The 16114-nt window shown below is 35.6% G+C and overlaps 1 protein-coding gene across 1 annotated transcript in view; it reads left to right on the top strand.

Moving 5' to 3' along the window:
* The first annotated feature begins 4571 nt into the window (after positions 1 to 4571).
* Positions 4572 to 16114, top strand: part of MTTP (microsomal triglyceride transfer protein) — a 47100-nt gene continuing 35557 nt past the window's right edge. The window contains exons 1-3 of the mRNA XM_022582417.2: positions 4572 to 6158; positions 11857 to 12044; positions 13521 to 13664. Coding sequence (XP_022438125.1) covers positions 6098 to 6158; positions 11857 to 12044; positions 13521 to 13664 — 393 coding nt within the window. The 5' untranslated portion in view covers positions 4572 to 6097. The remainder of the gene's footprint in view (positions 6159 to 11856; positions 12045 to 13520; positions 13665 to 16114) is intronic.

Genomic DNA, 16114 nt, shown 5'->3' with positions numbered 1-16114 from the left:
GTAGAATCCAAATTGAACAGGACAGGGACAACAGAGGCAAAGAAAAAAGGTCCAGATAAAAGTGGGAGAAAAGAAGAGGAGACAGAGCTAAGAAATGACCAGGATTTTATGAAAACATCAGAAAAGGAAGCTCTAGAAGCTAGAAAAGCTATTCTACCCACTGCTGTCTACACATATAGAATAACTTATTTAGCCTAAAATTACGCCATGAAAAGAATAGTAATTGAATCCTATTTAAAGCTGTTATAATAAAAAAGAGAATATGAAGCAGAAAAATAGATGAAAACTATAACCCATTATTTCAAAACGAGAAATTTTTTAAATGCTAGGAGATAGAACAACATAAAACAGAAAAACTCAGAAATAAAGTGATTGGAAAAAAGATTTGAAGAGCAGTAACAACTCAGAAAAGAATATGAAATATAAAAAGTACACATATATATTTAACATCATACTGGAAGTGTGAGCTAGTGCAGTAAGAAGAAAAGGAAATAAAAGGAAGAAGTAAAACTGTTCTCAGGTGACATGATTGTCTATGAAAAACATCCCCCCAAAATCAACCCAAAAACCCCTCATGGAATTAATAAGTGATTATAGCAAGGTCACAGGTGACAAGGTTAACATACAAAAGTCAATTGATTTCCTATCTACTAGCAACGAACAATTGGAACTTAAAATTCAAGAAAACATTAGCACCAAAAAGAAAGGTGTAAGTCTAACAAAATATGTACAGTACCTATATGAGTGAAACTACAAAACTCTGATGAAGGAAATAAAGATCTAAATAAATATAAGATACTCTGTGTTCATGGATTAAAAGACTCAATATTGTAGGGACGAGCACACTTTGGGCTCAGATCTTGGTTTCTAATGCCATTCTTCAGTAAAAGGAACCACTTGGAGAAAGGGCTGATTCTAGGATTGGGGTGAAAACATACAAGATGAGCCTGGAGCATCTTGTAGTGCCAGAAATGAAGGAAATGCTTAAACAGACACACACACACGGATGGGGTATGTCAAAGGAAAACAGGAGCCAACTGAAAGAGCTCCCGATGGCTGAAGCTGGAACAATTGTAGATGTAAATTTAAAAGTAGTATTAGATTATAACCCCAAATATAAAATAAATAGTCATGTGCTTATACGGCTATAAATGATAAATAAATGGGGGAGAAGTGACAAATCTGTCATGCAGAGAAATTCCAAATAATTTATATAGATGCTCCACCTTCAATGAGGAGCAACATAATTCCCTACTCCGTAAGTACGGGCTGCCCCTAGTACTTTCTTCCAAAGAGTACAGTATGGAAAAGAAGGTAAAAAAAAGAGTAAGTTTACAGTGGAGAAACCTGACGACACTTGTCAGCCAGGTGATCAAGGTCAACATCAACAATGATAAATCACATTGATAGTATGTACTTTTGATATAGTGTGATGAAAATGGGACCTCTGGGGTCTTCCTCCAAACCTACAAGCCCACTCAAATCATGAGAAAAGCATTCCACAAACTCCAATAAAGGAGCATTCTGCAAAACACCTGACCGGATCCTGCAGAACACTTCAACGCTGTCAATGTCATCAAAAATGAGGAAAATCATTATATGTGGAATCTTAAAAAAAAAAAGAAAGGAGTACAAATGAACTTATCTACAAAACAGAAGTAGAGTTGCAGATATGGAAAACAAACCTATGGTTATCAGGGGGTAAGAGGTGGGGAGGGACAAGCTGGAAGATTGGGATTGACATATACACATGACTATATATAAAATAGATAACTAATAAGGGCCTACTGTATAGCACAGGGAACTCTACTCAGTACTCTGTAATGGCCTATATGGGAAGAGAATCTAAAAAAGAGTGGATATATGTATGTGTATAACAGATTCACTTTGCTGTACACCTGAAATTAAGACAACATTGTAAATCAACTATACTCCAATAAAATTTTTTTTTTAAATGAGGAAAATCAGAGAAACTGTCATGACAACTAATTTTAATGTAACCTGGGTGGGATCTTGGAACAGAAAAAAAAAGCGTTAGATTAAAACTAAGGAAATCTAAATAAAGTAAGGATTTTAGTTAATATGTGAATTATTAGTATACCACACTAATGTAAGATATTAATAATGAGGACAACTGGGTGCAGTCTATATGGGAAATCTCTGGAATGTCTTAGTAAATAAAATGATTCTGATCAAAATTTAAGTTTGTTTTCTTTACAATAGTTCATTGAAAGAAAGCCATCAATTTTCTCCTTTAAATGCTAGAAATTTGGTTTTATGCTGCCAAAATTAGTGTAAAGTTAGATTCCTCTTAGGGTGACTATTATTGACCCATAAGGATTTTTTTGGTTGTTGTCAAATATATGTGTGTGGAGGGGTGGGAGGTGGAGGTAAAGTTTGGTTAATAACTCCATTATGGAAAATGACTACCCTTTCTGGAGAGTCTTAGATTCCAAACTTTTCAAACCTAAGTCTTGTTTACTCTTTCTAAGGAAAGGCATTTAGTGCATTTGTATTTTCTCAAAGTGAATTCTTAAAGAATACCTTAAAAAATAGTATATGTATTCTGTAATTTTTGCCTTGGCATGAAAGACAGCATCACATCATAAGAATACAGTCCCATAAATTGGGAGATTGGGATTGACATATACACATTATTACATATAAAATAGATAACTAATAAGGACCTACTGCATAGCACAGGGAGCTCTACGCAATATTCTGTAATGACCTATATGGGAAAAGGATCTAAAAAAGAGTGGATATATGTGTATGTGTAACTGATTCACTTTGCTGTACACCTGAAACTAACACAACATTGTAAATCAACTATACTCCAGTGAAAATTTTTAAAAACCAAACAAACAAATAAATTGAGAAAACGTTAACTGACAAAAGGAAAAAAAAAATAATACAGTCCTCTCTCAGTATCCATGTGGGACTGGTTCCAGGACCCCCACTGTTACCAAACTGCAGATGCTCAAGTCCCTTACAGTTGCCCCTCCTGGGTATCCCCTGGTTCCACATCTGCTGATACAGAAGGCTGACTGTATTCTTAACCTACCAAAAATAGTTTTTCAGGATTCCTTGAAAATGCTAATTGAATTGAAAATACTATTAGACTTTATTATGACCGCTTAGGGATAACTTGAAGAGTCCCTCTAACAATTTGTTTTTCATTAATGTCGTGGTTCTTTCTGGAACAGAGTAAAGTGTTCTGATGTTATAAAGACTTTTTTTTTTGTCTCTAGCTATCATACATTCTGACTTACTATATATAGTAGGTTAATACCTTTCCTTCCAACCTTTAGTGGGGTGAAGTTCATTTATCTTCTAATCTAGGAAATGAGTTAACTCCTAACAATCTCTGATACTCAACAGAAACACTATTGTACTTTGGAATCAGTCAGCTGTCTTTATTTCATAGTCTCTTATTATCACTGCAAAATAGTAGTATAGCAAATATTCCACAGTGTCATGTACTTACCAACAGAATTTCATTGCAATAGCATTGTTTTAAAATCTATTATTTGATTTTGACCTGGCTAGCACAGATCAATTTTTTCCCCTGGAACAATTTGTTCAGCCTGGAACATCTAACAACAGCAATCAGGTGCTCTTTTAGCCTCCATACAAAAGTGTGATGAACTTACTAAAAGAGAGCCCCAATTAATAATTCTATGTCATCCATAAGAAATCAATTCTTTCTACCTCCTATCTCTAATATTTTTTAAGGAGAGTATTGGATCTAGGTCTCAAGGCTTGTTTTTCTATGGTCCCTAAATCATTTTACTAAATAAATCTGAATATCATTTTGCTAACGTGTGAAATGATTGTTGTTAGGATATACTACAAAATGTTCAGTGCTTAGCATAGTGTATTGTACACAGTAATTGTTCCAAAGGTGGCAGCTCTTATTTTTGTATCGTGCTGTGCTTCTGTCCTGCTTCACATACCATGTAAATAGCTGATTTACTTGTGATGAGATCTGGAGGTATCTCCCACATATATTGTACAATGTTTGCTCTGCTTGATCAACAGAGCAACAGAGGAGAATGCCTCTCCTTTGGTACCCAGAATTCACTGAATATGAAGACTTTGGCATTCTTATTTCATCTCTGTGAAACAATCTTAAGAAGTCTTTCAAACGTCTTTGTAAAAAGTTACAAGCGAAATATAAAAGGATGATGGTTTTTATTACCAAGAGAAGCAGCCTTATTTGAACACCCTATGTTGAAATGACCACTTAATACAGTGACTCACAGGAGCTTTCTAGTGAGAAGCAAATGCTCAATGAAACAGATTTTTTAGGCAATAGTGATATGCCTTTTATTGGTTGGATTCTGGTAAACACCTGACAATGAACGGTCCTTTACCCGAATAGACATGTATCGTGCACCACATAGTCTAACCACAAACATGTAGCTGTGAGCCTCAAATGGAAATACAAAGTTCTCATAAGATTCAAACTAGTCCTTAATTTAAATAAGTATGTAAAGTTTAAGTGACTAGTGGCTTCATGTCACTATGTATATAATACAGAAATTGTGGGAATACATAGAAATCTATTCAAATGTAAAGCAATAAAGCACTTTCACATTATCTTGTATTTATAATACCTACTATTCATAAAAACTTATATTCCTTCAACAGTTATTTTTCTAAGAATGGCCTTTTCTATTTACCCCAGGATAATATGTAAAGTGATTGTCATAACCAAATATTTTATTTTTATATAGGTATTTTAGTCATGATTTATATATAAAACATGATAGGAAATGAAGTTCTAATCTCAATAGATGATAAAGACAAATAACTTTTACATTTCAGTTCTTTATACAAAAATATATTTCGAGAGGAAATATGCTTAACTGTGAGATTTTTAAATTTTAGATTTCATTTTGTGGCCCTGTCTATAAAGTTGACTGTCTTTTACCTGGGTTGTCTAGAAGATTTAAGCTTAAGGTTAGGATTCTAGAAAAGGGTTTAGAGAGAGATGAGGGTAGATTTCGGAACCCATTTTATGCTTAAACACGGCCATAAGTATTTTCAAGTTCATTCCAAAAAGCCCTTCACCAGCACTTTATTCCTTCCTTTGCCAAAACATCCCCACGTGCCCCCCCAAACCTCCTCATTTTAGTAGGTTTTATTCATATCAGTTTTCTCTTGCAGAAGTTTACAAGGACAGAGTTAGTTTAGTTAATGTGGCCTTAGCCATACTAGAGTATTCACTTTAGAGAAGTGTCGTAATTACTTTTCTGTAGCAAAAGTGTTAAGGGCAGGAATCCCCCCTCTGAGTTTCTTCCTAGAAATGGGATTCAGAAAGCACAGGGGACTCCATCCAGCCAGTCTGGGGACTCAGACAAATGTTTCCTGTCATAGATATAGCTAGAGGTCTACTATGATAAACTCAATTGCCTGCTAGTATGTTAATGGTAGACAATGCTGATTCACACATAAGGAGAACCATCTAGGTTTCAGAACTGAATGTTTTATCTAACATTATTTTGAAGTGATTGGTGGTGGTACAAGTTAAAAGTTTTAAATTTAAATTCTAAAATTCAGAGTGATTTTTTAAATAATAGCATACACATGGTATAAAAAAATTCAGATGACCATACAAGACAATAAAATCCAAATTTATCTGAGTTTGCAAATCCTCAGCACCCTCCCACATAAAGTGGTAAATGTGAAGACAGGCATTTAATGTTATAGGCATGATGATAATTATGTACTGAGCAGAAAAGTATCACCACCAGTTTTCCTTGAATGCCCCTGAGTACTTCTAAATTTATAGGATGGTAGACTGGTTTAGTTTAGTTCTCAAAAGTGAAATTTTCTTGATTTTTCTTATTGAGTAAAAAATAAAAAGAGTGAGAGACTGAAAACTACAGCCCACCTAAGTTTAATCATTAATAGTGAGCCCTTCTGTGAACTAAGGTCCTGATTTTGGAGTTTGGAATCTGACCTTTCCCCCAAAGATAACCATTATTGTTGCAGGTTCTGAGGAGGGTCACTCCCTCGCTGCCATTGGAAGAGTCCACTTCTCAGTGACTCCTAGCTGGGAACTGGATGCATTAGAGGGTAGCTAGTCAATATGATTCTTCTTGCTGTGCTTTTCCTCTGCTTCATTTCCTCATATTCAGCTTCTGTTAAAGGTAAGTTTGTGTTGCTTTCTGCTAAACTTTAATTTTAATCGTTGAGGGAGAAAAGTGTGTGTGTGTGCGTGTGTGTGTAGTGAAAGAATTCCAAACTAAGCGATCTTCAAAACCATGTAACTTTGGAATGTTGGTGAAGGCATGACTGGGTTAGAATGAAAAGCAAATTCAAATTCCTACATAAAGAAAACAGAGGTTCCTTTTAGTTTCAGTCCCTCAGACTAGCATGCTTCTTGCTTCATTCTCTCATTCATGGTTTATTTTTAAAAGGGAGAAAAAAAGACGCCAACTATTGTCACCTGCTGCTGTTGGTCACTCAATGAATGCAGCTCCTTCATTTGAATTGTAAAAGTAGATTTAAAAAAAACAGTTCTTAAATTTCCTTCTAGTTGCCTAGCAATGTGATATCAAGAAGAATTAGACCCAATGAAAAAGGCATTTGACTTGCCAAAGGATTATGAATGAAATGGTAAAGGCTGTATTTAATTCAATTACCATTCAGAAGTGATAGGACTATCAGAGTTGGTGAATTACAGAAAATAAAACTACATGACGTAGATTTAAAAAGTAACACTTATCTTTGGAAAAATAGTGTTGCTCATTATCGTTTCTATTTTAAGATAAAATTGATTAAAAAACACATGAATTGATAACTTTCAGAGCAAACATTTTGAGTAATGACTTTAAAAAGCTGTATGAAATGTATTAATATGGAATCTTGTTTTAAATCAGCTAGTTTATGCGCGCCTTGAATTTCTCAATGTTGCACCTGTAGAATCATCACTTTTTAGAATCTCTTAAGAGTACTCACTGTCAAAGCCAGTTGGCCTAAGAAAAGACTTAGCATGATAGGGTCCAATTTTAATAACTGTGTACTCTTAGTAAGTGATAAAAAGTAATTCACCTGTAAACTTTTAAAAGCCTTTTGGGATAACTATGGCTTTTTTTCATAAGGTAAAGTTTGTCTCAAGATTTTTTTGCACAGAAAATTTCCACATGAGGAAAAGAGACAATCTTTGCTATTGGAGCAATAAAAGGGTGGTGGGGGGGTTAAATTATTTCACCTAAGCAAATCACACTTTAGGTTCTTGAACTAAAGATAATATATATATTTTTACCAGATTCTAAAATGTTCAGTATTTAAAGATATAGTCCTTACTTGGATGAAAAGAATTTTTAATGAGAAAAAAGTAAAGGTTTGTAAATTATATCTGACAGAGAATTGCTATATAGAGAGCTTACATTTTATTATCTGTCAAATAAACTGTTGAATATTGGAAATATGAATGATTCATACACCATGAGATCAAACCAATACCATGATTATTTTGAGAAAAATAATTGAGATATAGTAGTTATTGTGGGCTTCTCTTTTTTCCCCCTGTCCTACAAATGAGAACATTGGATAACTTGATGTTTTCAAATACATGCATTTTTAAAGATTTAAACACACACACACAGAGCAATGACATACAGGGAAATATGACTTAGAACATTAACAGATAGCTACAGTTTTTTGTGTGTAAGTTCAGTGGCAAATCCAGAATTTTAGAACCTGAAGCTTATGCAATTTAGGCTCCATCTTTGAGAAAAAAATATCTACTTTTTTACAAAAATATCCTACTTTTGCAAATGTTACTGAAAAAAAGATATGGCATGTGTACACAACGCTAGGGTCCCCTTCCAAGATCTTGGAAGAAGCCTGGGTAAGTGAGGGCTCCAATGCTTAAGCATTATTAGCATCATGATATAAGCTGCTTATGCCAAATACCATGAATAAAAAGTACAGGACTTGACAGCTCTCTCTTACCCAGATAGGGTAATTTTTTGTATTATAGTACCATGGTTTAATTATAGATTCCTTGCCCTTTGCAATGATTGCCATTTAATAAGCGAATTACATGTGAAGAGTTTACTTTAAAATCAGGCCATTATAAATTTTGGGATGTTATGCATCACTTCAAAACTCATCTCAAATTTAGTTCTCAATGCAACTATTTAGCAAATCCCCAGATCTGGGTGGATGTTGAGAGAGGTTGGACCATAAAGAGGATGGAGGAGGGGTTTAGAATTAGAATGGAAAAGGGTCTCTTTAGAAGAGATATGCTGATATGCTGACTGAATGTTTGGAAGACTCAGGTTTTCCCTACCTTTTCTGAATCACATTTTGTAATGGTGGGTCCATTCTCAGTGCCTTCTTTGGGTTTTCTTTATAGTGCTTTTCCTTTTGATAACCTGCCCATACACTTTCTATTTAATCTTGTTACCTGAACTGTTCCTTCACTCCCAGTCTTTCTCTCAGTCCCTGGCCCTACCATGCTTTTCAGTTCATGCACAACAATCATCCTCCATATTTTCTCCCTTGTCCTTCATCCTACTCGTTTACTTACGGCCTCCTAGTCTTCTGCTGCATTTGTAAATCCCATTACCTGTCTTCCTTACCACCAACGCAGGTCTCTTCAAGCCTCACCTTTATTAACTTATCTCTATTTTGTCTTTTTGCTGAAGTCAATGAACTATTATATTGATCTAAGTTTAATTAAAGAATATTTGAAGATATTTCTTAAAAAGTTCAAAATTAAGAGTTTTGTTCCTTTTACATGACTAAAAGTTTCACTTGAAGGGGCACCTTGAAGAGGTACTGACTCCTTTTGGGGCTAAAATTGATTTCTCGTTTAATCTACCATCAGTTCCAATTGCCATTCTGAATACTCTACAGAGCAACACCTTAAGACAGAAATTTAGTCACCAGTATAAATGGGACATGCCCCCACTGCCCAGTATTGCTGGATCTCTGAATAACAGAAACAGAAATATCAATAATTATCAAAGAGGAAAGGATAAAAGGGACAACACTTCAGCACCGTCAGCACTTACTTAAACCATTTTAGGCTTTATCTCCTGTTGAAAGAGGTAGGAAAAAGTTCTAGGAGAACAAAGCCCAGTCTTTCCTGTGCTTTATCACTTCCAAATCATAGTCAGGAACTGATATATATTGTCGCTTTTCACATTCTTTTGACCAGTCAAGTAAAAGAAAAGAAAAAAAAAAAAAGAACAACATGATAGTTTGGAAAGCTTTGGAATTAAAGAGAGGCTACTTTACTGCAAACTTTTCATAGCTACTTTAATCAGGAGACAACTTCAGGTAGTCCACAAAACTTGAATTTTAGCATATTCCAACGTCAAATTCTGCATTATATCTGCTATGTTGGATTATATGTGGAGTCAGCTTTTTTCAGCTGCCATATACTGCTTACCTTTCAGACTTGCTGTGAGGATTAGATAAGACAACATGTATTTCCTTTTTGCCCTGTGTGGAACTTGATAGGTGTCATAAAAAGAAGGCCTCTTTGACCAAAATATCTTCCTAGTCAGAAAGCCAGTGTTTGACCCTGCAGCAGTGTCCCCAGTTAAAATGCAGAAGAGGTGGAGATCAGGGAGGCTAGAGGGAGTCCCAGGCTTCACCTCCTGCAAGGTTTCTCCTGACTCTGTCTGCCTTCTGTATCTCATACCTGAGGTTCTGCCTGACTTGGTGTTTGGACACAGCCTGTTTTTGTGTACACACTTGGAGACCCCCTCCTACACTTCCTTCTCCTGGCTTTTCTTGATTCCTATTAAACGCCCTATTCCCTTCCCTTGAAGGTTTGTCAGATCATGTATAACTTCACCACGCGAAACTCTCCAGTGGCTCCTCGTGTCACTCAACCAAATTCTAAATCTATGCAAATGTCCCCCCAGGTCTCCCAGCCACCCATGGGTACCTATTTGACCTCATCTCCTTCTGCTATGTCTTTCACTTAGCCAATCCCAGCCTCTTTGGCCTCCTTGCTGGTCCTCCATTACACCTGCATGAACTCTCCTCAGGGCCTTTGAACTTGTTACTCCCTCTGCGGAGGGGCGGGGCATGGGTAGGAATGTGGGGAAGGAGGGAAGGGGGTTGCTCTTTCCACAGATATCCATGTGGCTAGCCTAAAGTATTTGCCCAGAATATTACCTTCTCACAAAGCTCTTTCCCTTAACATCCCAGTTCCCTTTCCTGTTTCATTTTTCTTCATTAGCACTTCTAACATACTTTATAATTTGTTTATGTACTTGCTTTTTTAATTTTCCATCCCTTCCTCATTTAAAGGTAAACTCCACAAAGGTAGAAATTTTGTCTGCTTGTTAACTGGTGTAGCCCCAGAGCCTAGAAAAGTGCCTACTACCCAGTAGGTGCTCAGTACATCCTTGTTGAATGAAAGAATGAATTCCTAGCTCACTCCCCAGGAATGGAAGTGTTCAACCTAAAGGTTTTATGTGTATAGTATAGGTAAGAGCATGGTCTCTAGATCCAGACAGGGTGTTAGAGGCTCCGCCACTGATTTCCTGGGTGACCTTGGGCAAATTGTATAATCTCTGTGTCCCTCAATTTCTTCATCTATAAAATCAGGCTAATAGTAGTACCCACCCCATTAGGTTTTTGTGAAGATTTAATAAGTTAATGTGTATAAAACACTTAGAACAGTTTATTAGAGACAATGTATTTGACCTTTTTTTCCTCTGGGCAGTAGGCGCCACAGTAGGTGATAGAGACAGTAAATAGTAAAGACTTTTCAGAGGTTTTCTAATTTCTGGCTTTCCAAGTAATTTCACTTCCTTTCTCAGCTGCCTCACTTCTGTCCTAGTCATCTCAACCTCCTTTCCTGTCCCTCTCCCGTGTGCATATGTCCTGAGGGAAAAAAAAGATATGGTTCCCTATATAGTTAACTAGGCAATGCTACCCTGTTAGCACTGAGGAAAAATGTATACTGAAGTCGTTTTTTTACTATCTCCTGCGAGCTATGGATAGAAAACATACAAAGACTTTGTATGACCATAAACTGCAAGTCATCTCTGGGAAAGACTTGATCCTACTCTTTTACATTTCTTTGGGTTAAGATAAACTGACTTGGAGAGTGTATGAACTCCTCCATATATCAATTTTTTTTGGTCATAATACTGACTTGTATACTATTTGACATTAAATTGTCCCTGCCAGATTAAAGCCTGTGCTAGGATTTTATGTAGGAAAACATCGTTTTATTCAGGAATAGCTAATTTAAATTTATATATGTGTAGCCTTGAAATGTACATTCATACTAAAAGTTTACTAATTAAATTAATAGGATAAAGTACATTAGAGGGATATTTAAATACTCAAAATATCCAATGTAAGGGACTGCTTTCTAACTACTAAAATTACTTTGGCTTTGATCTCTTGTATTTAAATGATATGTTAATAACAAATGTTTTTTACTAAATTATAGAACAATCTCTGGCTGCATCTCTACTTGAAATCATATTCATTATACCTCGGTAAAGCTGGGGTGGGGGGCAGGGAAGAAATCATATTCATATAATTTAAAGCAATACAATGATATTTCTTTAAAAAAGATTCTATAGTTCAACCAGGGCAATATTTAGATAATCTGATTACTGATTAAGAATACAAACTAAGGTTTTCTGAAATGGAAGCTTATTTCTTTGTTGTGGTTTTTGTTGTTGTTCAAGCCAATAATTTCAGCAGATGGAGAAGTAGAACCATGTTTCACTTAGCAAAAATTTACTTCCATTAGCAAACATAAGCTCCCACTGTGTACCACTGTGCTAGATAGCACAGACCCTGGCCTGATGGATGCTTTACAACTAAGACTTGACTTGTGTCACTATCTTTATGCAGGTCACACAACTGGTCTCTCATTAAATAATGACCGACTATACAAACTCACGTACTCCACTGAAGTTTTTCTTGATCGGGGCAAAGGAAACCTCCAAGACAGTGTGGGCTACCGAATTTCATCCAATGTGGATGTTGTCTTACTGTGGAGGAGTCCTGATGGCGATGACGACCAACTGATCCAAATTATGGTGGGCATTTTCTACCAGAGAGATGCAAAGATTAGATGTCAGCAGTCTTTGAGAAGTATACCATTCAACAGCACTTGTCTGTACTCTTGGTCATATAGTCATTGAATTTTTTATCCATCACTAAAATAAGTAGAGATACAGTTTTGAAGTTTTTGCTAACCAAAAGTGATCTGATCTTTCCAAATTGTTGAAGCAGGCAAACGAAGGTGTATACGGGTGAGTAACTGAAGTATGATGTCCAGTTCTATATGTCATACTAATAGGCACATTAAACTAGAATCCATTTGAAGTGTTCTGAAACTAAGGAGTCTAGAATCCATGTTATGTGTAAAGCAATCGAGACCACTCTAACTGAAGGAGATAAATTGTGACCTTCCAAGTTTTCTGAGTTCCTTGATCCAACAGGTAAAATTACCAATGAGGGAGTAAACCTATTCTGCATTCTTCTTGAGGACAGAACGAGGTGCTCCCCTGAATGGCAGTGTTTGGTCAGTTATGATGCTTTAGATTTAAGTGTTGACAAAGAGATTCAAATTATATGGCCTCTGGGGCCTGTTCCTGTTTCAATATATGGTGAGTCCACATTTGCTTTTCAAGGACCTAAAGGCAATAGTTTCTCTAGTATAGTCAGTTCTCCTTCTACAAGTCAGTGTGAAACAGGTACACAGGACCAAGATTTGCTTCATTGTCACTGATAAGTAGTTACTGATATGCTTTATAATGAGGTGTTACTGCAATACATTTATCAAGTGATCTTTGCTTCTTTGGTTGTCTCTAATAGCTGTGTGTGTTTTCCAAGTTGGATCAAAATTTTATCATCCACCTCACTAAGCCATTTCTCAATAGAACAGTATTTTGCAGAAAGCATTCTGTACCTCTTTGTTCGGTAATCAGACTGTTCATTTTAATTTTGTGTGTACAAATAAAGTACAGTGGGGCAGGGCTCCTTTCAAACCAATGGTACAGAATGTGGAGAGAGCAGGCAGACAGCAGCAGTTCAAAATAAATGAAGAGAGTGACAATGACATAAAAGAGCTATCTTCTAGCCACAATTATTGTAGACTTGAAGTCACAGATTTCTTTTTTTTTAATTTTTAAAAACTTTTATTGGAGTATAGTTGATTTACAATGTTGTATTAGTTTCAGGTGTACAGCAAAGTGAATCAGTTATACATATACATATATCCAGTCTTTAAAAAAATTTTTTTTCCCATATAGGCCATTACAGAGTATTAGGTAGAGTTGAAGTCACAGATTTCCTTGATGTCAGTATTTTTACCTAATTCAAAAATCTAATTTTTAATACCTTCTCCATTCTTTTAAAGTTGATAATTAGGTCCTATGAATCATGAATTGAGAATGACAGAAGAAATTATGGCCAACCCTGTTTATTGCTTTACCATTTTATTTTCTAGGAGACCCTGATGGAAACAAACATAGGAAGTTTTTCTAATAGGTTTCTTTCCATGATTCCAGATAAAAGATGTAAACGTCGAAAATGTGAATCAACAGAGAGGAGAGAAGAGCATTTTCAAGGGAAAAAAGCCATCCCAAATCATAAGAAAGGAAAACTTGGAAGCTCTACAAAGACCTGTGCTCCTTCATCTAGTCCATGGAAAGGTAAAAGTGATTCTTGGAGTTTCACATTGTTTTTTCCAACTTCATATTTTTCTCTCCTTCAGTAGATATTATTTTAGGTGATCATGGTGTTGCTACTTTTATGGAAAATGGAATTTTTCAAGAACTAATAAACAGAAGTTGCAAATTAAGTGTTTCAGAAGTAAATCAAGGCACTGGATTCACTTATATTTCCTAGCCATTTATGTTCCCTATTTTTATGAAAAATCTTTATATAGGAAGTATATGTTTATTGGTAAAAGGCATAATTAAAAGGTACATTCCTTATTAAATTAGGAAGAATTCAAAAGATATTGTAACACAATAGGTCATCAGAGATGATTGGATAAATTCAGGAAAGTAGACAAATTATGAGAATGAAATGATCTAACTTAGATAAGTGATATTAACTTGTCATAAGAAATCAATAAGTGGATTAAGTACAAAATTGAAGCTTTTGAAGGGGTATGGCATTTCTAAGATAGAGTTGATTCTTTAGAAAAGCATTTAGATTATTTTATAGCTACGACTGAAAAGCATTTTATATGTTAAAGTAATGAATGGACACTATAATATACATTGGAAATTTGCTCTGAAAATTCTGTAACTGTGCATTTCTTACGGTTTGAGTCTAGTCTATTAAAATGGTCTTACTATGTTTGGAATTGAAAAGAAATTTTGATCTGTGAATGATCAAGTATTACATATGTGGGTTTATGAAAAGTATAGATGTTATACTGACATGTATAAAAACATATTAGTATAAGATGAAAGGTTACTTTTAGGAACTAAAGTAGAAAAACAGAAAGGGATCATTATAGTTAAAACTACAAATCTCTAAAATTTCTCTAGATCCAAAATTTCTAGATTCAAACTAAAAGTGAAAACAAATACTTTAAAATATAAATTTCAGACATGAAATATTTTGCTATTCATGATGCTCATTTTTAATAAAGTACTAAAAAGGGACTCACAAGAAGGATTATTATATCATCACTCTCCTGTAACCAAACATGAATCACCATTTCAAGAATCCTTCTCTTCCTTCTCCACTTGTGAAAATACTTACCATGCTTCAGGCTTTGCTTGCAGACCCTTTCTTTTACAAAGTTCCCACCCTTCTAGCCAGCTGGAAATAACCATCCCTCTTCAGAACCCTCTTAGCACTTTATAGCTCACTCATGCCCCCCATTACTTTCCTTTTGGTCATTTGTGTTCATTGCTAGATTATGGGTCTTGGTGGAGAAAATTGCTGTTCCTCTTGATATTCCAGCCCTTCTACTCCCTTCCTCCCCAAAGCACCCAGAACCAAGCCTTGCACTGACCAACTTGGTGTTCTGAAAGCCTTTCCCAAACCCCATACTCCCCTGAGCTTATTTCTATCCAAGCATTTATCACAGTGTATTGTAATACTCTCTTTACTTGTCTGCCATCCACATTCAGAGTAAGCGTCTCCTGGGTGGCAGTTGTGTCTTTATCTTGTATATTCAGCACCTTGTTCATAGTGGGAACTCAATAAATGTTCGTAAATTAAAGGAATGAACAAATAAGGTTATATGGGGCTAAAATGAGTCAGACTTTGAGGAAGTCTGTGCCTATTGTTTGCTTAATAAAAGCTAAAACATACTTAGTGCTTAATGCCTGCACTGACTGAAGGCATTACATGAATTCTCTCTTTTTCCTCATGACAGCCCTAGGAAGCAGGTGCTACTTTTTGGTCCTCTTGTAATAGATGAGGAAACCAAAGTTAAAAGAAGTAAAGAAACTTGCCTAAGGTCACACAACTGGCAAGTGGTGGAGCTGGGATTTAAAACAGGTTTCTGTGCTGGAAACCTTTATATTTTACTGTCTTTTCAAGCTGGAATGTACTTGGGGAAAAAAAAATGTCTGGCTGCCTTGTAGTCTTCTTTTTATTCTTCACTGTATCTATTAACTCACTTGGTTTTCATATAGCACAACTTTATTAACAACATGAAATACTGTTATTTTCATCTCTGGCCTTCCAATGTGGCAAGATGCTTGATTTATAAACTATTAATTGCATTTATAATCTTAACGACAAACCAATTATTTTATAGCCCCTTGGGTAGCGGTTGAGTACAAAGTCTTTTGTTACACATACAAAAGCACTCAGTGCCCTCCCTGTTCAAAGGCTGGGATGGAGCTGCCACATCATTATTTCAGTGGCTCCAACATGCCATTTCTACAGGAGCTATTACTTGTGATGATTTACTGTAGCTACAGGTCAAAGTACATTGTGGTATCTTTCAATTACACAATAAAGTACTTGTTGGAAAAAACATGACCCTGGAGACTAAGAAGCCACTTGGACTTTTTTAGCCACATCACTGTCAGAAAGATCATTATTTAAACTATCACTTCATTTTACTATGAGAGAAATTATGAAAGGGAAGACTGTACTGCTGTTTTCTCAAAGAGTATTTTCTATCCCA

Source organism: Delphinapterus leucas, chromosome 5, assembly GCF_059928025.1.
Source record: "Delphinapterus leucas isolate spDelLeu-1000000601 "Yukka" chromosome 5, BTC_Dleu_Yukka2, whole genome shotgun sequence".
Lineage (NCBI taxonomy): Eukaryota > Metazoa > Chordata > Mammalia > Artiodactyla > Monodontidae > Delphinapterus > Delphinapterus leucas.
The sequence above is the reverse complement of the archived record's forward strand: the minus strand, read 5'-3'. Positions and strand labels throughout refer to the sequence as shown.